The sequence below is a fragment of the Macaca mulatta genome, chromosome 2 (genome assembly GCF_049350105.2).
Source record: "Macaca mulatta isolate MMU2019108-1 chromosome 2, T2T-MMU8v2.0, whole genome shotgun sequence".
Lineage (NCBI taxonomy): Eukaryota > Metazoa > Chordata > Mammalia > Primates > Cercopithecidae > Macaca > Macaca mulatta.
In genome coordinates this window covers 116,308,121-116,330,743 of record NC_133407.1, presented here as the reverse complement: position 1 = coordinate 116,330,743, position 22,623 = coordinate 116,308,121, and the positions used below count along the sequence as shown (strand labels likewise).

General features: G+C 41.9%; 1 protein-coding gene, 1 long non-coding RNA gene and 1 pseudogene across 45 annotated transcripts in view; 1 reads left to right on the top strand and 2 right to left on the bottom strand.

Annotated features, from left to right (window-relative positions):
- The window catches only part of NEK4 (NIMA related kinase 4), a 71,579-nt gene that overhangs the window by 10,462 nt on the left and 38,494 nt on the right, over window positions 1-22,623 (top strand). For 17 of the 44 annotated variants that reach the window (XR_013414014.1, XR_013414015.1, XR_013414006.1 and 14 more), the window contains 8 exons: window positions 7,368-7,772; window positions 11,166-11,336; window positions 11,858-12,007; window positions 13,706-13,772; window positions 14,542-14,651; window positions 16,487-16,575; window positions 18,677-18,882; window positions 20,582-20,715. Coding sequence is in view for 32 of the 44 variants with exons in the window: in XM_077993085.1 (XP_077849211.1) it covers window positions 7,368-7,772; window positions 11,166-11,336; window positions 11,858-12,007; window positions 13,706-13,772; window positions 14,542-14,651; window positions 16,487-16,575; window positions 18,677-18,882; window positions 20,582-20,715 (1,332 nt within the window). In the remaining 12 variants the exon portion in view is untranslated. Of the gene's footprint in view, window positions 1-7,367; window positions 7,773-11,165; window positions 11,337-11,857; window positions 12,008-13,705; window positions 13,773-14,541; window positions 15,900-16,486; window positions 16,576-18,676; window positions 18,883-19,172; window positions 19,407-20,581; window positions 20,716-21,063; window positions 21,393-22,623 lie in introns of those variants that run through there. The other 27 variants (XR_013414011.1, XR_013414009.1, XR_013414010.1 and 24 more) reach the window with 8 other exon arrangements.
- On the bottom strand, window positions 1,242-3,916 carry LOC144339235 (uncharacterized). Its single transcript, XR_013414028.1, has 2 exons — window positions 2,517-3,916; window positions 1,242-1,911 (listed from the first exon to the last, which is right to left on the bottom strand). It is a non-coding gene; the product is annotated as an uncharacterized LOC144339235 (long non-coding RNA).
- On the bottom strand, window positions 4,987-6,310 carry LOC100427821 (AKT-interacting protein-like; annotated as a pseudogene).

The window sequence follows — 22,623 nt, the reverse complement described above, 5'->3', positions numbered from 1 at the left end:
TTTCCTGTCTCTATGAAGTCACCTTTCCTGGATATTTCATGTAAATAGGATCATTAAATATATGACCTTTTGTTTCTGGTGTCTTCCACATAGCATATTTTCAAGGTTGATCCATGTAGCATGTATAAATACTTCATTTCTTTTTAGGTCTGGCTACCATTGTATGGATATACCACAGTTTGTTTATCCATTCATCCATTAGTAGACATTTGAGTTTTTTTCACCTTTTGGCTATTGCTATGAATATATGTGTACATGTAGTTGAGTACCTGTTTTCCGTTCTTTTGTGTCCATACCTAGCAGTGGAATTACTGAATCAAATGGTAATTTTTGATTTGACTTTTTTTTGGTTTGACTTTTTGAGGAACTGTTGCACTGTTTTCTACAGTGGCTGTACCGTTTGACATTCCCATCAGCAGTGCACAAGGGTTTCAGTTTCTCTACATCTTTGCCAACACTTGTTATTTTCTGATTTTTTGATTCTAGCCATCCTAGTGGGTATAAAGTGTATCCTATTGTATTTTTGATTTGTATTTCCCTAATGATTAATGACATACAGCATCTTTTCACATGCTTGTTGGCCATTTGTATGTCTTCTTTGGAGAAATATCTGCTAAAGCTTTTGCCTTTTTTTTAATACAGGGTCTCACTCTGTTGCCTAGGCTGGAGTACAGTGGTGTGATCATGGCTCACTCTAGCTTCTACCTCTTGGGATCAAGTGATCCTCCCACCTCAGCCTCCTGAGTAGCTGGGACCACAGCATGCCGCCATGCCTGGCTAATTTTTTTATTTGTAGAGACAGCGTCTTTCTATATTGCCTGGGCTGGTCTCAAACTCCTGGGCTCAGGCGATCCTCCTACCTTGGCTTTCCAAACAAAGTGCTGGGATTACAGGCATAAGCCACTGTGCCCAGGCTTTTTTTTTCTTTTTTTAAGAGAGGATCTTGCTCTGTCACGCAGGCTGGAGTACAGTGGCATCATCATAGCTCACCACAGCCTCTGAACTTGACTCAAGGGATCCTCCTACCTCAGCCTTCCGATTAACTGGGTCTACAGGTGCATGCCACCATACCTGGCTAACTGTTACGATTATTTTTGTAGAGGTGGGTCTCACTATGTTGCTCAGGCTGGTCTCAAACTCCTGGGCCCAAGCAGTTCAGTTCTTCTGCCTTTTCCTCCCAAAGTGCTGATATTACAGGTATGAGCCACATCACCCAGCCCCTGCCCAGTTTTAAATTGTATTTTTGTCTTTTTGTTGTTGAGTCGTAAGAGTTCTCTATCTGTGTTCCAGATACTAGTCCCTTGTCAGACAGACAACTTGCAATATTTTCTCCATTGTATAGGTTGTCTTTTCTTTCCCTTTTTAATTAACTTTTCTTTTTTGTTTTTAAAAATTTCTTTTGTTTTTTTCACTTTCTTGATAATGTCCTTTTCACAAAAGCTTCTAATTTTGATGAAGTCCAGTTTATCTATTTTTTTATTTTGTTGTCATAGCTAAGAATCCCTTGCCAAATCCAACGTCTTGAAGGTTTATGCCATAGTTTCTTGTAACAATTTTATAGTTTTAGCTCTTATATTTAGGTTGTCGATCCAATTTTAATTTTTTCATTATGATAAAATACACATAATGTAAAATTTACTATCTTAATCGTCTGTAAATGTACAATTCAGTGGCGTTAAATACATCTATAATGTTATGCAGCCATCATCACTCATCTTCATGACTCTCATATTGTAAAACTGAACTCTGTTCTCTTTAAACAGTATCTCCCCATTCCCTACTACCCCAGTCCCTGGCAGTCACTGTTCTACCATTCTTCTTCTTCTTCTTCTTTTTTGAGATGGAGTCTTGCTGTGTCGCCCAGGCTAGAGTGCAGTGGCATGATCTCGGCTCACTGCAACCTCCACCTCCCTGGTTCAAGCAATTCCCCTGCCTCAGCCTCCCGAATAGCTGGGATTACAGGTGCATGCCACGACATCTAGCTAATTTTTTTGTGTTATTAGTAGAGACAGGGTTTCAACATGTTGGCCAGACTGGTCTCGAACTCCTGACCTCAGGCAATCCACCTGCCTCGGCCTCCCAAAGTGCTGAGATTACAGGTGTGAGCCACTGTGCCTGGCCCACCATTCTACTTTCTATCTCCATGGTTTTGACTAGTATAAGTACCTTAGATAAGGGGATCATGCAGTATTTGTCTTTCATGACTGCCTTGTTTTGTTTCACATAATATCCTCAAGGTTCATCCATGTTGTGACATATGTCAGAATTTCCTTCCTTTTTAATGCTGAATAATATTATGTTGTATGTGTCCCACATTTTGTTTATCTGGTTCATCTGCAGATGTACATTTGTGTTGTTTCCACCTTTTTGCTATTGTGAATAATGCTGCTATGAACATGGGTGTACACGTATCTCTTTGAGACCCTGATTTCTTTTTTCTTTTTTTCTGAGACGGAGTCTCACTGTTACCCAGGTTGGAGTGCAATGGCACAATCTTGGCTCACTGTAACTTCCACCTCCTGGGTTCAAGCGATTCTCCTGCCTCGGCCTCCCAAGTAGCTGGGATTATGGGCATGTGCCACCACGCCCAGCTAATTTTTGTATTTTTAGTAGAGATGGGATTTCACCATGTTGGCCAGGCTGGTCTCAAACTCCTGACCTCAAGTGATCCACCCGCCTTAGCCTCCCAAAGTGCTGGAATTACAGATGTGAGCCACTGCTCCCAGCCAAGACCCTGATTTCTGTTTTTTTGGGTATATAACCAGAAGTGGAACTGCTGACCACATGGTAATTCTATTTTTAACTTTTTGAGGACCTGTAGTACTGTTTTCCACAACTTCTGTATCATTTTACATTCCTATCAGCAGTACACAAAGGTTCCAGTTTCTCTACATTCTCACCAGTACTTGTTATTTTCTGGGATTTGTTAGTAATAGCCATCCTAATGGGCATGAGATGGTATCTCATTGTAGTTTTGATTTGCATTTCCCTAGTGATTAGTTATATTGAGCATTTTTTGTGTGCTTCTTGGCCATTTGCATATCTTTTTGGGAGGAATGTCTATTCAAGTCCTTTGCCCATTTTTGAGTTGGGTCGTTCATTTTTTGCTGTTGAATTTTAGGAGTTCTCCATATATTCAAGATGTCAATCCCTTATCACATACATGATTTGCAAATATTTTCTCTCGTTTTGTGGGTTACCTTTTTACTCTGTTGATAGTATTTTTTGATGCACAAAATTTTTAATTTTTGTGAAATCCAATATGTCTTTTTCTTGTGTTGCCTGTGCCTTTGGTGTCCTATCCAGAAAATCATTGCCAAATCCAATGTTGTGAAGCCTTTGCCTTATGTCTTCTTCTGAGAGTTTTATAGTTTTAGGTCTTACATTTAGGTTTTTTGTTCATTTTGAGTTAATTTTTTATATGGTATTAGGTAAAGGTCTGACTTCATTCTTCTGTATATGGGTATTTAGCTTTTTCAGCACTATTTATTGAAAAAACTGTCCTTTCCTCATTAAATGATCATGGCACCTTTGTCAAAAATCATTTGCCCACACATGTGAAGGTTTATTTCTGGGTTCCCCATTCTGTTCCATTGGTTTCTATGTATAATGTCCGTTTTTATACGAATACTACACTGTTTTGATAATGTAGTTTTGTGGTATGTTTTAAAATCGTGAGGCATGAGTCCTCCATCTCTATTCTTCTTTTTCAAGATTGTTTTGGCTATTTGGGAGCCCTTGAGATTCCATTGAATTTTAGGATGGATTTTTCTGTTTTTCCAAAGAATGTCATTGGGATTTTGATAAGGATTAGATTGAATCTATAGATTGCTCTGGGTAGTATTAATATATTAACAATATTAAGCTCTTCTCAAGGAGATGCCCAATTGTAAAAAGAGAAAAAAAGAACGAACAATGTTAACAGTCTTCCAATCCATGAGCATGGGATGTGTTTCCATTTATTTATGTCTTCTTTACATTTCTTTCAACACCATTTTGTAGATTTCACTATGTGAGTCTTCTTTCACCTTTTGGTTAATTCCTAATTATTTTTTTATTTTTGATACTGTTGTAAATTGAATTGTTTTTGTAATTTGCTTCTCAGACTGTCTATGGTTAGTATATAGAAATGCAACTGTTTTTTGTATGTTGACTTTGCCTCTTGCTACCTTGCTCAGTTCATTTATTAGTTCTAACAGTTTCTGTGTGTGGAATCTTTAGGATTTCCTACACACAAGATTATATCATCTGCAAAAGGAGATAATTTTACTTCTTCTTTTCTAATTTTGATGCCTTATTTTTTTTCCTTGCCTAATTGCTCTGACTAGAACTTCTAGTACTATATTGACTAGAAGAGGTGAAAACAGGTATTCTTGCCTTGTTCCTGATCTTAGAGGAAAAGCTTTCAGTCTTTTACCATTAAATGTGATGTTTACTGTGGGTGTTTCATATGTGACTTTTATTATGTTATGAATTTTTTTTTCTATTCCTAGTTTGTTGAATTTTTTTTTAATCATGAAAAGGTGTTTTTTTTTTCCACAGCCCTGAAAATCATCACATAAGGGTGTTGATCATGTGTTTTTTTTCCTTCATTTTGTTAATGTGGTCTAATACTACATATGAAGCATATAATTCATTGTCCTTAATTACATTCACAGTATCATGCAACCATCATCACTATCTTCCAAAATGTTTCCATCATTTCAAACAGAAACTTTGTACCCATTGAGCAATAATTTTCTATTCCCTCTATCCTCAGGCCCTGGTAAGCTCTCATCTACTTTTTGTCTTTTTGGATTTGCCTGTTCTAGATATATTATATAAGTGGAATCATACAATATTTGTCTTTCTGTTTCTGGCTTCTTTCTTTCTTTTTTTTTCATTGTTAACACGGTTTTGTTTTTCAGGCTGTCCATTGCCATTGGTCAGCTTGAACTAGTCCAGAGTCCAGCAGGAAAGTGCATGGTGTACCAGATTCACCATCTCTTAAGTTGCTACTGTTTTCTCTTCTTTACTGAAAGATTGTACTGAGCCAGTCTTTACCTATGACAGGCCGGCGACACGAACACTTATTGTGCTGTTCTTCAGGCTTTTCTGAGTCAGCATCTTTTCTTTGGCTTCATCATGTACAGAAGGATTCCATGGAGAAAAGCTAATTGCATGAGTCTTCTATTTTAGATTGGTCAGACAAATGAGTAATGCACACCTTAACACTGTCAACCACTTTACTCTTAAAAAGCTGAACATCTTTCTCATACAGTATTGCAGCCTCTGGGTTTGGGGGCTTTTTTATCAATCTTGTAGAAAACTCTCCCTGCATATTGTTAGTACTTGCCAAATTTGATTATGATTCCACCTCCATTTTCCAAATGCTCTCTTCACATCCAGTTCATCTGAGGTGGCATCACCTAGTAGGTGAAAGATGGGAATACCGAATATCAAGCATGGATAGTCACCATCTGGATAGTAATCAGGGATGGATGTAAACTGCAAACTTAAATACACCATCTTTTTTTTTTTTTTTTTTTTTTTTGAGACAGAGTCTCACTCTGTTGCCCAGGCTAGAGTGTGGTGGTGCGATCTTGGCTTATGGCAAACTGCCTCCTGGGTTCAAGTGATCTCCTGCCTCAGCCTCCTGAGTAGCTGGGATTACAGGCACGTGGCACCACACCAGCAAATTGTTATATTTTTGGTTAGAGACGGGTTTCACCATGTTGGCCAGGCTGGTCTCGAACTCCTAACCTCAAGTGCTCCACCCACCTCAGACTCTCAAAGTGCTGGGATTATAGGTGTGAGCCACCACGCCTGCCTAAATATGCCATCTTGATAAAGTCTATGCTCTATGATTATTAGTCCAAACCACTTTAATACAGAGGGATAAGATGGCTGCACATAGACACCTAATAACATCTGCTCCACAACCAAGGTAAATTCTGCAAGAAGAGAGTATTTCAGGTGGACGAGTCTATAGGAAGCATGCATGCCATTTATTGACTCTGCTGCTGGGGCAGAAGGTGTAGGCTTAGTTATGGGCAAAGCATTTTTGGGAATAGAAGGCAGCTGTTTCTTTGGCATAGTTCATGGAAGACTGATTTTCACATCCCCTGCCAATGTTTTCAGCTTCAGATCATTTCCATATAGAGCTTGTAGACATGCTCCCGAAAGAGTTCATAATGTGTGCTCCAAACAAAGAAATTCAGTATTATGTCATCAGACTCTTCTGTCCTCAGCATTCAATTTACCAGCCTTCCGGGCATTGTGCCTCACCTCTGCACCTTCAATGTAGAGTTCCCAGCTGCCCATCACCTTTGCGGCCCAGCAGCATCTCTGGCGACAGTGCCATTCCTGCCCCTGCTTGCTCCCTGCCCTGTCCTGGCTTATTTCTTTTCTTTTCTGAGACAGGACCTCACTGTGTCAACTAGGCTGGAGCACAGTGGTGTGATCACGGCTCACTGCAGCCTTGACCTCCCGGCTCAAGCAGTCCTCCCACTCAGGCTTCCAAGTAGCTGGGACTACAGGCACTTGCCACCATGCCTAGCTAATTTTTTGGTATTTTTTTTTTTTATAGAAATGGGGTTTCGCCATGTTGCCTAGGCTGGTCTCAAACTCCTGAGCTCAAGTGATCCTCCTGCCTCTGCCTCCCAAAGTACTGGGATGATAGGCGTGAGCTACCACACCTGGCCTGGCTTATTTTACTTAGCATGTTTTCAAGGGTCATTCATGTTTTAGCATGTATCAGAACTTCATTCCTTTTTATGGATTAGAAATATTCCATTGTATGTATTTGCCTTTTTTGTTGTTGTTGAGACAGCGTTTCACTCCTGTTGCCCAGGCTGGAGTGCAATGGCGGGCTCTCGGCTCACTACAACCTCCACTTCCTAGGCTCAAGCAATCCTTCTGCATCAGCCTCCCAAGTAACCGGGACTACAGACATGCACCACCACACCTGGCTAATTTTTGTATTTTTAGTAGAGATGGGATTTTACCATGTTGCCCAGGCTGGTCTCAAGCTCCTGGCCTCAAGTGATTTACCTGCTTCGGCATCCCAAACTTCTGGGATTACAGGCGTGAGCCACCGTGCCCGGCAGTATTTACCACATTTTGTTTATCCCTTCATCTGCTGATGGACTTTTGGGTTGTTTCCGCCTTTTGGCTATTTTGAATAAAGCTACTATAAACATTGGTGTACAAATATTTACTTGAGTCCCTGCTTTCAGTTCCTTAGATTACATACTTATGAGTGGAATTGCTGGGTCATATGGTAATTCCATGTTTAACTTTTTGAGGAACCTCTTGTTGCATTTTGAGTTGATTTGGTATAAGATATGAGGAGTGCTATAATAATTTCCAAACATGTTTTCATTCAGGATGAAGGCAAATGTTTGTCCCAGGAGAAACCCAGGGCCTCTGGTCCCTTGAAGTCACCTGCCAGTCTGAAAGCCCATACCTGCAAACAGGACTTTAGCAATACCACAGAACTAGCCACAATCAGTAAGGTAAATATTGACATCTTACCTGCAAAAGGGAGGGATTCAGTGAGTGATGACTTCGTTCAGGAGAATCAGCCAAGACACTTGGATGCCTCTAATGAGTTAGGAGGTATATGCAGTATTTCTCAAGTGAAAGAGGAGATGCTTCAGAACAACAGTAAATCCAGTGCCCAGCCTGAAAACCTGATTCCCACATGGTCCTCTGACATTGTCGCTGGGGAAAAAAATGAACCAGTGAAGCCTCTGCAGCCCCTAATCAAAGAACAAAAGCCAAAGGACCAGGTGAGTGATATGCACACATGAGATGTTGGTTTTGGAGAGAAGACTGAAAGTGCAGTTACAAATGTGTGGGTTCTCTTGTCATTTTAGGAAAATCAGTAATTCTGTGTATCAGTTTAAACATAGAAGAATATTTGCATCAAACCAAAAAGAAACCCAGTACCCTGTAACAGTCACAGCAACCTGTGCCTCCTGGGTTCAAGTGATTCTCCAGCCTCAGCCTCCTGAATAGCTGGGATTACAAGCATGTGCCACCAGGTCCAGCTAATTTTTGTAGTTTTTCTAGCAGAGATGGGGTTTTACCATGTTGGTCAGGCTGGTCACAAACTTTGACCTCAAGTGATCAGCCTGCCTCGGCCTCCCAAAGTGCTGGGATTATGGGTGTGAGCCACCATGCCCAGCCTTAAGCATCTTTTTATATACTTTGGCCAGTATTTCTCCTTTGGAGAAATAAACTATTTGAATTCTTTGCCAATTTTAAAATTGGTTTATCATTTTATTATTGAATTCTGAGAGTTCTTTATTCTAGATACCAGTTCCTTATTAGATACAGCATTTGAAAATATTGTCTCCTGGCCAGGAATGGTGGCTCACACCTGTAATCCCAGCACTGTGGGAGGCTGAGGCAGGAGGTCAGGAGTTCAAGACCAGCCTGGCCAACATAGTGAAACCCTGTTTCTACTAAAAATACAAAAATTAGCCGGGCGTGGTGGTGCACGCCTGTAATTCCAGCTACTCAGGAGGCTGAGGCAGGAGAATCGCTTGAACCTGAGAGGCAGAGGTTGCAGTGAGCTGAGATTGCCCCAGTGCACTCCAGCCTGGGCAACAGAGCAAGACTCCATCTCAAAAAAACAAAAAAAAGAAAATATTGTCTCCCATCCTCCCCTCCCCTCCCCTCCCCTCTTCCTCTTCTGCAGGTCCTTGCTCTGTTGCTGAGGCTGGAGTGCAGTGATGTGATCTCAGCTCACTGCAGCCTCGGTGTCCTAGGCTCAAGTGATCCTCCAACCTTAGCCTCCCGAGTAGCTGGGACTACAGGCATACACCAGCATGCCTGGCTAATTTTTTCTATTTTTTGTAGAGACAGGGTCTCCCTATGTTGTCTAGGCTGGTCTCAAACTCCTGACTGGGCTCAAATCATCCTCACACCTTGGCCTCCCAAAGTGCTGTGATTACGGGTGTGAGCCACTGCGCCTGGCTGAGCATCTAATTAATATGCATCAGACATAGTCCTAAGTACTTTTAGTGTATTCTCTCAGCTAATCCTCAAATAGTAATACAATATGGCTGTGGGTATTAGATCCATTTTTAAATGATGAAACTGGGCTCAGGACAATTAAGTTTCTCACATAAGACTCCATCTAATGCCAAGCTCAATGGTCTTTTTATTGTACTTTTTAGGGTACATCCAAATAACTGATGTTTACTTGGGAAATAAATTTTTATTAAATTGGAATTCATTTAAAACATTTGTTCATTTTCAGAATGGAAAACTTATGAAAAGTTATGAGGAGATTTTTAAAAATAATTGAATCAAACCAGTAGTTTTAGATTAACCACAATTTAAGTGATTTAATTAAAACAATTATTTTTATTTGGAGGAAGAGAAAAAAATCAGAACATTTTGATAACTGATGTCGGCATTTTGTCTTTGCCTGTCAGCATTGCAAATAAACATTCATTTTGAGAAAGACAACTCCTTATTATCTTTTTAATTTATTAAAAGATTTTGGCCAGGTGCAGTGGTTCACACCTGTAATCCCAGCACTTTGGGAGGCTGAGGCGGGCGGATCACAAGGGCAGAAGATTGAGACCATCCTGGCTAACATGGTGAAACCCCGTCTCTACTAAAAATACAAAAAAAAATTAGCTGGGCATGGTGGTGGGCGCCTGTAGTCCCAGGTACTCAGGAGACGGAGGCAGGAGAATGGTGTGAACCCAGGAGGCGGAGATTGCAGTGAGCCGAGATCATGCCATTACACTCCAGCCTGGGCAACAGAGCGAGACACTGTCTCAAAACATTACATAAATAAATAAATAAATATATATATATATTTTTTGAGACACTCTTGCTGTGTCACCCAGGCTAGAGTACAGTGGTATGATCACGGCTTATGGTAGCCTTGACCTCCTGGACTCATGCAATCCTCTCACCTCAGCCTCCTGGGTAGCTGTGACTACCTGGCATATCACCACATCTGACTTTTTTTTTTTTTTTTTTAATGGAGATGGAGGTCTCTCTGTGTTGCTCAGGCTGGTCTTGAACTCCTGGCCTCAAGTGGTCTTCCTGACTTGGCTTCCCAGAGTGTCGGGATTATAGGTGTGAGCTACCACACTCAGCTTCTTCTCATTTTCATTGTGTTTAAAAGTAGGCATGGGCCAGGCGCGGTGGCTCAAGCCTGTAATCCCAGCGCTTTGGGAGGCTGAGACGGGCGGATCACAAGGTCAGGAGATCGAGACCATCCTGGCTAACCCGGTAAAACCCCGTCTCTACTAAAAAATATAAAAAAAAACTAACCGGGCGAGGTGGCGGGCGCCTGTAGTCCCAGCTACTCGGGAGGCTGAGGCAGGAGAATGGCGTGAACCCGGGAGGCGGAGCTTGCAGTGAGCCGAGATTGCGCCACTGCACTCCAGCCTGGGCGACAGAGTGAGACTCCGTCTCAAAAAAAAAAAAAAAAAAGTAGGCATGGAGAGTTTGACCATTTGGATGTTCAAAAGACTATTCATTATTTTGAGTTTTTGTGTGCGTTTGCTTCCTTTTATAATTATTATTTTTTAACTGTTGCATTATGATTTAATTTTATTGCACAAAAATTTGAAATTGTAACTGCTTTTGTTTTCTTTTTCTTTTCTTTTTTTTTTTGAGATGGAGTCTTATTCTGTCGCCCAGGCTGAAGTGCAATGGCGCGATCTTGGCTCACTGCAACCTCCCCCCGCCAGGTTCAAGCAGTTCTCCTGCCTCAGCCTCCTGAGTAGCTGGGATTACAGGTGCCCACCACCATGCCCGGCTACTTTTTGTATTTTTAGTAGAGATGGGGTTTCACCATGTTGGCCAGGCTGATCTTGAACTCTTGACCTCATGATCCGCCCACCTCGGCCTCCCAAAGTGCTGGGATTACAGGCGTGAGCCACCATGCCTGGCCCACTTCTTTTGTTTTCTAAGAGGAAGTTTATGTATACCTCTGTATTCAATTCTGCATTGTTATATTTGGACCATATTGTGAACTTTACATTGTGATGGGTCAATTTACAACTTCCAGGTAACACTTTAAATTGCAATATGGAAACAGTTTTTTGAGGAAAGTTTTCATGCTAAAGACAAAAACCACTTTTTATGGGCAGCTTACTTTAGTACCAGGTTGCTGCTATACTTTAAAATGTCATTTTATTATTTTTAAGGATCAAGTTACTGGTGAATGTACTATAGAAAAACAGGGCAGAATCCACCCAGATTTACAGCCGCACAACTCTGGGTCTGAACCTTCTCTGTCTCGACAGCGACGGCAGAAGAAGAGAGAACAGACTGAGCACAGAGGGGAAAACAGACAGGTTGGCAGAGATCTCTTTGCTGTAAGTCATTTTGCTTTGGTTTGGGAGGTGGACTTTGGGAAGCTCAGTTTCTATTTAGAGCAATTAACAATTGCCAAAAGGCACATAAGAAATGCAAGGAACATATACAGAAGGGTGACAATGGCAAGATGCTAAATACTAGTTTTCAAATATCAGTGAGTTGGAAGAGAGTAAGGATTTTATCTTCTCCAGCAAAGATGGACAGATCATTTTGAAAGTTAAATGAATAGGCTAATGAGGATAAACCTTTGACCCCATCTGCATTGTACTGATGAACAGTTCTTTCTTCAGCTTCTCCACAGAATCATGTTGACATCTCATTTCTTGAAATGACTTCAACAGGTATCCTCTCCATAAGCTTCTTAGATGATTGACTTTTGGCAGAGTCTTTTAAAAAAAAATGCAATGTTTTGAAGGTTTTAAGAGCAAACCACTGACACATACATAGGGAACCTGCTGATAGGGGAACATTGGAAGGGGCTGTATATGAAACTGTTAATCTTCTTTTTTAATTATTTAAGTTCCAAGAGTCGCCTCCTCGAGTTTTGCCTTCTCATCCCATTGTTGGGAAAGTGGATATCACATCAATACAAAAAGAGGCTGAAAACCAGTGTAGAGTGGTCACTGGGTCTGTGAGCAGTTCAAGGAGCAGTGCGATGTCATCATCAAAGGTTTGTGGGAACATATGTTGGATTTTTAAAAACCTTATAGTCAGGTGTGGTGGCTCATGCATGTAATCCGAGTACTTTGGGAGGCTGAAACAAGAGGATCAATTGAGCCCAGGAGTTCAAGACTGGCCTGGGCAATACAGTGAGACCTTGTCTCTACAAAAAATTTAAAAATTAGTAAAATGTGGTGGCACGTGCCTATAGTCCCAGCTACTATGAGGCCGAGGTGGGAGGATGGCTTGAACCCAAAAGGCAGAGGTTAAGGTGAGCCGAGATCATGCCACTGTACTTCAGCCTGGTACAGCACTGTACAGAGCGAGAAGCTGTCTCAAAGCAAAAACCCTCCAAAACCTTCTTATTGGTTGTAAAATCTTGTGTATATTATGAAGTTTTGTATTAAAACATCTTAGCTCTGCTTCTTGCCAAACACTGGAAGGGACAGATGGGACAGATGTGATCTCGGCAGAATCTTTTTTTTTTTGAGATGGAGTCTCACTCTGTTGCCCAGGCTGGAGTGCAGTGGCATGATCTTGGCTCACTGCAACCTCTGCCTCCTGGGTTCAAGCAATTCTCCTGCCTCCACCTCCCCAGTAGCTGGAACTACAGGTGCCAGCCACCACGCTTGTCTAATTTTTGTATTTTATTAGAGATGGGGTTTTCCCATGTTGGCCAGGCTTGTCTCAAACTCCTGACCTCAGATGATCCACCTGCCCCAGCCTCCCAAAGTGCTAGGATTACAGGTGTGAGCCACCGCACCCAGCCTCAGCAGAATCTTTGATTGAAATGGACAGATTCTGTGGTTTCAGAGATGGTCACTTCCAGTGAATTAAAGAAACCAAGTAGGCTGGGCAAGGTGGCTCACGCCTGTAATCCCAGCACTTTGGGAGGCCAAGGCAGGCGGATCACGAGGTCAGGAGATGGAGACCATCCTAGCTAACACGGTGAAACCCCGTCTCTACTAAAAAATACAAAAAATTAGCCAGGCGTGGTGGTGGGCGCCTGTAGTCCCAGCTGCTCGGGAGGCTGAGGCAGGAGAATGGCATGAACCTGGGAGGCAGAGCTTGCAGTGAGCTGAGATCGGGCCACACTGCATTCCAGCCTGGGCTACAGAGCAAGACTCCATCTCAAAAAAAAAAAAAACAAAAAACAAACAGAAACCAAGTAGATTCTGAATATGGCAAATGTGAAAGTCCCCATTTGCCCTTCTAAAAATGAGCACCTCCCAGAAACGAGGGCTGTGATCATTTCTCACTAGTAGCTATAACCCTGCTGTGGGCTGGTTTCCAGTGGACACTCCTGTAAGTCCAGTGCAAGACCTTTTTTTTTTTTTGGTCTTGCTCTGTCACCCAGGCTGGAGTACAATGGTGCGATCTCAGCTCACTGCAACCACCGCCTCCCAGATTCAAGCAATTCTCCTGCATCAGCCTCCCGAGTAGCTGGGATTATAGGCATGCGCCACCATGCTCGGCTAATTTTTGTATTTTTGGTAGAGATGGGGTTTCACCATGTTGGTCGGTCTGGCCTCGAACTCCTGACCCTGTGATCTGCCCACCTCAGCCTCCCAGAGTGTTGGGATTACAAGTGTGAGCCACCGCATCCAGCTGAGACCTTTTTCTTAATGCTGGATGATACATTATGGATTGTAGGTGTTATAAGAATAGCAAGTAGGAATGGAAGTGACTCTGTGACTTTTTTTTAAAGGATCGACCATTATCAGCCAGAGAGAGGAGGCGACTAAAGCAGTCACAGGAAGAAATGTCCTCTTCAGGTAAAGTTGACTTATTTTCTTCATCTAATTGGCAGTTAGAGGTATGGTCCGTGGACAGAAGCACTGGTTCTGACTATGAGAGGTTGAAACTTTCCAGCAGCAGTAAAACATGTAGGAAATTGATTTGGAAAAGATTTTGAAATTTCTTAGTCAAGCCTTTTAAGAAATCATCATAGGGTGTTGAATCTGGTTCAAATATCAGAGGAAGGGGATATTAAAGAAATAACAAGAGGGTTTTGAGTGGCAGTAACTCTTGGGAGGTTTCAGACCAGAAATCAAGTGAATGTTTAACTTTTTTCCATGTCCAGTGTCCACTGGTCAGTGAGTTGCTCTCATCTTAGGAACAGAGGGAGGTTGCTGGGGGAGTGGTGCTGCCCTAGGCTGAGGGCTATCATTCTTTTTATTATTTTTTAAAGATAGTACTAGCAGTTTCCATTTATTGAATGCTGACCATGTCTTAGGCATTATGGTAAACATATTAAGGGTAAAAATATTTACAGTAATTGCCAAAATATGCATTATTATCGCCATTTTGCAGCTGAGGAAACAGAGGCTCTGAGGAGTTAAGTAACTTGCCCAAGGTCACAGAACTGGTGGACCCAGAGCTAAGATTTCAACTGAAGTGTCAGACACCAGAGTAATGATAAATATGCTGTTTGAGTTACTTTTGGGCCAGCTCTTGCTGGGGTACATTCCATACCAAATACAAAGCCCTCTTCAATTGGGGCAGCCCACCACAAACAACTACTGGGGATGTTTGCTTTTTCAGGCCCTTCAGTGAGGAAAGCTTCTCTGAGTGTAGCAGGGCAAGGAAAACCCCAGGAGGAAGACCAGCCCATGCCCGCCCGACGGCTCTCCTCTGACTGCAGTGTCACTCAGGTGCATTACGTACTCCTAAGAGAGAAGAAGGTGGACAGTCTACTTCTGGCAGGCCTAATGCAGTAAACCTTTTAAATGTCAGCTCCATTTATTTTTGGGACAGGGCCAGCTTATTACATCTTTTCACTCTTGATAAAGAAAGGAACTGGTAAATAATAGTCAAAAGGATTATGTTTGACCCATTAAGGAAATAAAATTTTCAGGTACTCTTATAAACAATTGATAGCCTAATTGAAGATATTTCTTAGGTTGGTCTTTAAAACAGGACTTCCTGGCCTGATGCAGTGGCTCATGCTTATAATACTAGCACTTTGGGAGGCCAAGGTGAGAAGATTGCTTTAGCCCAGGAGTTTGAGATCAATCTGGGCGACATAGTTGGACCCTGTCTCTAAGAAAAAAAAAAATTACCTGGCAAGGTGGCGCACACTTGTAGTCCCAGCAACTCAGGGGGCTGAGGTGGAAGAATCACTTGAGCCCAGGAGGTCAAGGCTACAGTGAGTTGTGTTCATACCACTGTGCTTTAGCCTGGGTGACAGAGCAAGACCCTGTCTCAAAAATATAAATAAATAAGTAAACAGAACTTTCTAAGGACTTGCACTAGGCAACACTTTGCTCAGTCTGTTGTGATACCAACATACCCATCTGTGTTGCCAGATTCGAGTCTCACTTGCTAATCATTCCTCAATTTCTTATTTGTGTCAATATAGTTTACCTTCTTGCCTGTAGATGATGTAGGGACACCGTCTTTTGGCTAAATGGGTAATTGCTAGGTTTCTAACCCATGTTCACCTCTCTGTATAATACTCTGGGAATTTTTCCTGCTCTTTGAAAGTAATGGATGTATTATTTCTTTAACTGTATCATTTAGTTATTTCACTAATAGAGGCTGCCTTCCATATCCCAGAGTTGTAAGGTCTATGTGTATTATTAGGTAATCCTTTAAAGCACTTTAACAGTCTCACATTAAGAGCAAGCTGAAGCTGGGCATGGTGGCTTGTGGCTGTTATCCCAGCTACTTGGGAGGCCAAGGAAGGAGGATCGCTTGAGCCCAGGAGTTTGTGGCCTGGGCAACATAGTGACACCCCTGTATCAAAAAACAAAAACAAAAACAAAAAAACAGGCAAGCTGAGGTTGCTTAGGTAATTTAAAATGCCAACATTCCTATAGACAAGCTCTCTGCTTAGGAGTTGATACGCCGGAACTAGCCATCCATTCTCCTCTGGAAATTTCTTCACAGCTGAGACTCTTGTAAAACTTCACCTTGGCCAGGCGCGGTGGCTCATGCCTGTAATCTCAGCACTTTGGGAGGCCGAGGTGGGCGGATCATGAGGTCAGGAGTTCAAGACACCCTGGCCAACATGGTGAAACCCTGTCTCTACTAAAAATACAAAAATTAGCTGGGCATTGTGGCATGTGCCTGTAATCCCAGCTACTTGGGAGACTGAGGCAGGAACATTGCTTGAACCAGAGAGTCAGAAGTTGCTATGAGCCAAGATCGTGCCACTGCACTCTAGCCTGGCAACAGAGCAAGACTCTGTCTCAAAAAAAAAAACAAAAAACAAAACAAATAAAAACAAAAACAAAACTTCACCTGATGTTATTCAGTTATTCTTGTGAACTTTATGAGTGAACTGGGATATCATGTGGGTAAAATCAGTTTTTGTGCTTTTTTTGGCCACAAATCATATGGTAACAATTTTTGTATTTGTTAGATTCTCCTGCTGTATTGCACCTAGGAACATATTGTGTCTAGTTGTTGCATCTAAGACTGGTTCAAGTATCACATTCTGGTTGTGTTGTCATGTAGAATTTTATGTCTTCCAAACATTTAATAGGAAAGGAAACTGATTCATTGTCTGTCTGAGGATGAGTTAAGTTCTTCTACAAGTTCAACTGATAAGTCAGATGGGGATTGCAGGGAAGGGTAAGTTCTTGTTTTTCTGTCTCCCTTTATAAACTATTTCTTTTTTAATGAATATTAAATGTACATTTTCAGTAGTATTCAGATCTCTAGTATTCCCACTGATAAAATTATAAATGGTTTGTGGCATATGCTGGAGCTAAAAAGTCTCTTTTTTTTTTGAGACGGAGTTTCGCTCTTGTTGCCCAGGCTGGAGTGCAGTGGCATGATCTCAGCTCACTGCAACCTCTGCCTCCTGGGTTCAAGCGATTCTTCTGCCTCAGCCTCCCTAGTAGCTGGGATTATAGGCATGTGCCACCACGTCTGGCTAATTTTGTATTTTTAGTAGAGACAGGGTTTCTCCATGTTGGTCAGGCTGGTCTCGACTTCTGACCTAAGGTGATCCGCCCGCCTTGGCCTCCCAAAGTGCTGAGATTACAGGTGTGAACTAATCTGGCCAAAAATGTGTCTTCTATGCACATGTCTGACTTTATTTTCTTTCTTTTTTTTTTTTTTGATGGAGTCTTGCTCTGTCACCCAGGCTGGAGTGCAGTGGCGCGATCTCGGCTCGCTGTAACCTCTGCCTCCCAGGTTCAAGCAATTCTCCTGCCTCAGCCTCCCGAGTAGCTGGGACTACGGGCGCGTACCACCACACCCTGCTAATATTTTGTATTTTTAGTAGAGATGGGGTTTCACCATATTAGCCAGGATGGTATCGATTTCCTGACCTTGTGATCCACCCGCCTCGGCCTCCCAAAGTGCTGGGATTACAGGCGTGAGCCACCACGCCTGGCCTGGCCATTATTTCTTCACATTTTTTTTTTTTTTTACTTCTTTCTGCCCTCTTAGAGATTCTAATTACATGTATATTAGACTCCTTAAATTTGTGCCACAGCTCACTGATGCTCTGTTTATTTTTATGTTTTTAAAAAATATTTTATTTTTTATTTTTATTTTTTTTTAAGACAGAGTCTTACTCTGTCGTCCAGACTGGAGTGCAGTGGCATGATTTCGGTTCACTACAACCTCTGCCTCCCGGGTTCAAGCGATTCTCCTGTATCAGCCCCCCGACCCCCCGGCCCCAAGTAGCTGGGATTACAGGCACGCGCCACCACGCCCGGCTACATTTTTGTATTTTTAGTAGAAACCGGGTTTCACCATATTGGCCAGGCTGGTCTTGAACTCCTGACCTCAGGTGATCCGCCTGCCTAGGCCTCCCAGAATGCTGGTATTACAGGCATGAGCCGCTGCACCTGGCCTATTTTTACTTTTTTTCTGTTTCACATTTCATAGATTCTATTGCTATGTCTTTGAGTTAATTAATCTTTTCTTCTGCAATGTCTAATCTGTTAATCCTATCCCGTGTATTTAATATATTGTATCTTTCATTTCTAGAAATTTGATTTGAGTCTTTTTTAAATATCTTTGTGTCTCCTTAACATGTTCATGTTTTCTTCTACCTTGGCCATATGGAATATATTTATACTACCCATTTTAATGTCCTCATTTATTCTATCGGTTGTGTCATATTTGGGTATGTTTCTATTAACTGATTTCTTTCTCTTCACAAATGCATGATATTTTCCTGCTTCTTTGCATATCTGGTTATTTTTGATGGGATGCTAGATACTGAATTTTACCTCATTGGAAGCTGGTATTTTGTGTTTAACTGTTCTTGAGCTTTGTACTTGAGTGTGGTTAAGTTACTTTGAAACAGGCAGAATTTATACACAGAATCTGGGGCTGTTTCTTTTAGACTGTCTCCAAGGTTCCTCTGTCACTTTCTAGTGACAGTGGTTGTTCTGAACTCTCCTTTCTGTAGGCCAGAAAGATTGTGAGTTCTCTTGTACTTTGATCTGCCCATGGCCTGCCCTCAGGCTAAAAGGTGTTGCCTGTTCTCCCAGATCTGCCTGCAGATTTTGTTTATTCTGCATTGCCTTTACATTGTTGAGTTTTGTATTTTGTCTAGAGTTTGTAGTTGTTATTTGCGGAAGTGTCAGGTCAGCCTGTAGGAGCTTACTTGGACATTTCAAAGCAGAACTCCCTAAAGGTTTTGTATGTAATTTTTTAACAAAAAATTCTCATGAAGTCAATTAAATAACAGAGGGATACTTTTTTCCCCCAGGAAAGGTCAGACAAATGAAATTAATGCCTTGGTACAATTGATGACTCAGACTCTGAAACTGGATTCTAAAGAGAGCTGTGAAGATGTCCCAGTAGCAAACCCAGTGTCAGAATTCAAACTTCATCGGAAATATCGGGACACACTGATACTTCATGGGAAGGTTGCAGAAGAGGCAGAGGAAATCCATTTTAAAGAGCTGCCTTCAGGTGATCAGCTTATTATTATTTTTTGTTTTTTAGATGGAGTCTCACTCTGTCACCCAGGCTGGAGTGCAGTAGCGTGATCTTGGCTCACTGCAACCTCCACTTCCTGGGTTTAAGAGATTCTCCTGCTTCAGCCTCCTGAGTAGTTGGGACTACAGGCATGCACCACCATGCCCGGCTAATTTTTGTATTTTTGGTAGAAACGGGGTTTCACCATGTTGGCCAGGCTGGTCTTGAACTCCTGACTTCAGGTGATCCTCCCACCTTGGCCTCCGAAAGTGCTGGGATCACAGGTGTGAGCCACCACGCCTGGCCCAATTTATTCTTTTACAACAAACTGGAGAGCATGTGTTTATTGGAGAAATATGTCAAAACAAGGAACTAATGCCTGTAAATTTTTTGTGTGTTTTTAAAATTATTTCATTTGCATATCTCTGTAAAAGGTATATCCTGTGTTATGCAACAGAGGTATTCCTGAAAAGTTACATGAAAATTGATTTTTAAAAATAAATAAATAGATAAATGTTTGTGGTTTTTCATGTGACTTTTCTTCAAGTTAGACAGTTGTGGTGTTTTTAAGGTTTAAGAGATGGTAGTGAAGCTTAAGTTCATATGTAAATTTTAAGTCATTAAACCAAACTCTTGTCATAGGGAAAAAAGAATGTTAGTATATCAAGATTTTTTTAGAAACAGGCCTGCTGGGTGCGGTGGCTCATGCCTGTACTTTGGGAGGCTGAGGAGGGCAGATTGTTTGAGTCCAGGAGTTTGAGACCAGCCTGGGCAACATGATGAAAACTTGTGTCTACAAAAAATACAAAAATTAGCCGGGCATAGTGATCCATGCCTGTAGTCCCAGCTACTCAGGAGGCTGAGGTGAGAAGATTTCTTGAACCCAGGAGGTTGAGGCTGCAGTGAGCCATGAGCATGCCATTGCACTCCAGCCTGAGCGACAGAGCAAGACCTTATCTCAAAAAATCAAATGAAATGAAAAAAAAAAAAAAAAAAAAAAAAAAAAAAAAAAAAAAGGCCTGGTGTGGTATAATCATGCCTGTAGTCTCGCTGCTTTGGGAGACCGAGGTGGGAGGGTTGCTTGAGGCCAGGAGTTCAAGACCAACCAGGACAACATAGACCCCATCACTACAAAAAATTTAAGAATTAGTTGCAGGTGGTAGCGCATTCCTGTAGTTCTGGCTACTTGGGAAGCTGAGGCAGGATGATTGCTTGAGCTCAGAAGTTAGAGGCTATATAGTGAGCTATGGTCACACTGCACTACATCCCCGTGACAGTACAAGACTCTGTCACTTAAAAAAAAAAAATGGGCCAGGCGCAGTGGCTCACGCCTGCAATCCCAGCACTTTGGGAGGCCGAGGCGGGCGGATCACGAGGTCAGGAGATCAAGACCATCCTGGCTAACACAGTGAAACCCCGTCTCTACTAAAAATACAAAAAATTAGCCAGGCGTGGTGGCAGGCACCTGTAGTCCCAATTACTCGGGGGGCTGAGACAGGAGAATGGCATGAACTCAGGGGGCAGTGAGACGAGATCGTGCCACTGCACTCCAGCCTGGGCAACAGAGCGTGACTCAGTTTCAAAAATAAAATAAAAATAAAATAAAATGCAAAATTTTTAAAAATTGTGGTGTTCTTGCTGTAGTGGTAAAAAAGTGTTTATTTTTCCCTTTGTCTTTGTTGTTGCCTTTTAGCTATCATGCCAGGTTCTGAAAAGATCAGGAGACTAGTTGAAGTCTTGAGAGCTGATGTAATTCATGGCCTGGGAGTTCAGCTTTTAGAGCAGGTGTATGATCTTTTGGAGGAGGAGGATGAATTTGAGAGAGAGGTGAGTGTCTCAGCTGTGTCAAGCTGCTTATGTTATAGAATTTTTTAAAAAACCTTTTGAAATATAAATCACACATAACAATTCACTCATCTAAAGTGTACAATTCAGTGGTTTTTACCGTGTTTACAACATTGTACAATCATTACCATAATAGATATTAGAATATTTTCATTACCCCCCAAGAAACCCTGTACCTCTATACCTGTTAGCAGTCACTCCCCATGGTCCCCATTGCCAAATCTGAAGTCATGAAGATTTATTTTTATATTTTCTTCTAAGAGTTTTTTAGTTTTAGCCCTTTTAGGTCTTTGGACACTTTTTTTTTTTTAAGGAAAATTTAAACTTTAGGTTGGGCGTGGTGACTCACGGCTGTAATCACAACACTTTAGGAGGCTGAGGTGGGCGGATCACCTGAGGTCAGGAGTTCCAGACCAGCATGGCCAACGTGGTGAATGGTGACAGCCCATCTCTACTAAAAATACAAAAATTAGCTGGGTGTGGTGGCACGCGCCTGTAATCCCAAGGCAGGGGAGGCTGAGGCAGGAGAATTGCTTGAACCCAGGAGGCGGAGGTTGCAGTGAGCTGAGATTATGCTACTGCACTCTGGCCTGGGTGACAGAGCGAGACTCTGTCTCAAAAAAAAAAATAAAATAAACTGTATTACCTATTACCTAAAACATGAGTACTATGTACATTCTGAATCAAAGAGCTACAAATTATAGTGCCAGCAGTTAAATGTGAATCATACTCAAGAATTTCTATATTGGTAGTTTTCTTTTTTTTAATGAAGTTTCATTTGATTCTGATAAAGACTACTGTATGCCTGATAACCTAGTGAGAATCCATGAGTTTGGTAGTTCACACCATTTTAGAAAGCACATAATAGTAACATTCAAATAAAGCATTATAGAAAGTTTTATAAAGAATGAAGTGCTGGTTGGGCAGGAATGGGTGGGACAAAAAAAAGAGAAAAGAATGAAGTGTTTACTATAATTTATTTTATTTTATTTTTTTGAGACTGAGTCTTGCTCTGTCGCCCAGGCTGGAGTGCAGTGGCACAATCTCGGCTCACTGCAAGCTCCGCCTCCCGGGTTCACGCCATTCTGCTGCCTCAGCCTCCCGAGTAGCTGGGACTACAGATGCCTGCCACCATGTCTGGCTAATTTTTTGTATTTTTAGTAGAGACGGGGTTTCACTACGTTAGCCAGGATGGTCTCGATCTCCTGACCTCGTGATCCGCCCGCCTCGGCCTCCCAAAGTGCTGGGATTACAGGCGTGAGCCACCGCGCCCGGCTTGCTATAATTCTTTTCAATCTTGAAAAATCGATGGATTTTTAAAATATCAGAAGACAAGGAAAATGAATTCCGCCCCACCCAAAAAATATATATAAGAACCACTTACTGGCACTTATATTTTAAGTACCTGGAAAAAAATGGGACAGATTTTTAAAGGCAGTTAATAACAGCTGTTACTGTTGTAACCAAGGGAGTTATAGAGAAACGCCACACTTTGAGACAAATTAAGGAGTCCTTTATTAGCCAGTGACCGAGAGGCAGCTGACGCTCAAAATTCTCTCAGCCCCGAGGAAGGGGCTGGTTTTGTTTTTATACCGTAGTCTAAATAGGGGAGTGGGGGGAATTTAGCTGAAGCAATTTTTACAGAAGCAGAACTGGCAAAAAGTTAAAAAAGTAATTGGTTACAAATGCAGTTACAAAACAACAACAACAACAAAAAAAACCAGTTCCAGGTGCAGGGGCTTAAACTATCACAAAGAGATAAATGCAGAGGTTTTGGGTGCCATCCACCGCGCGCGTCCCCAGGAGCTGCTGGTGCAGCTTGCCTCAATATCTTATCAGTAGGTGCATTCCTGGACGTGCTTTGAGTCGGTTTACACTAGTTATGCACTT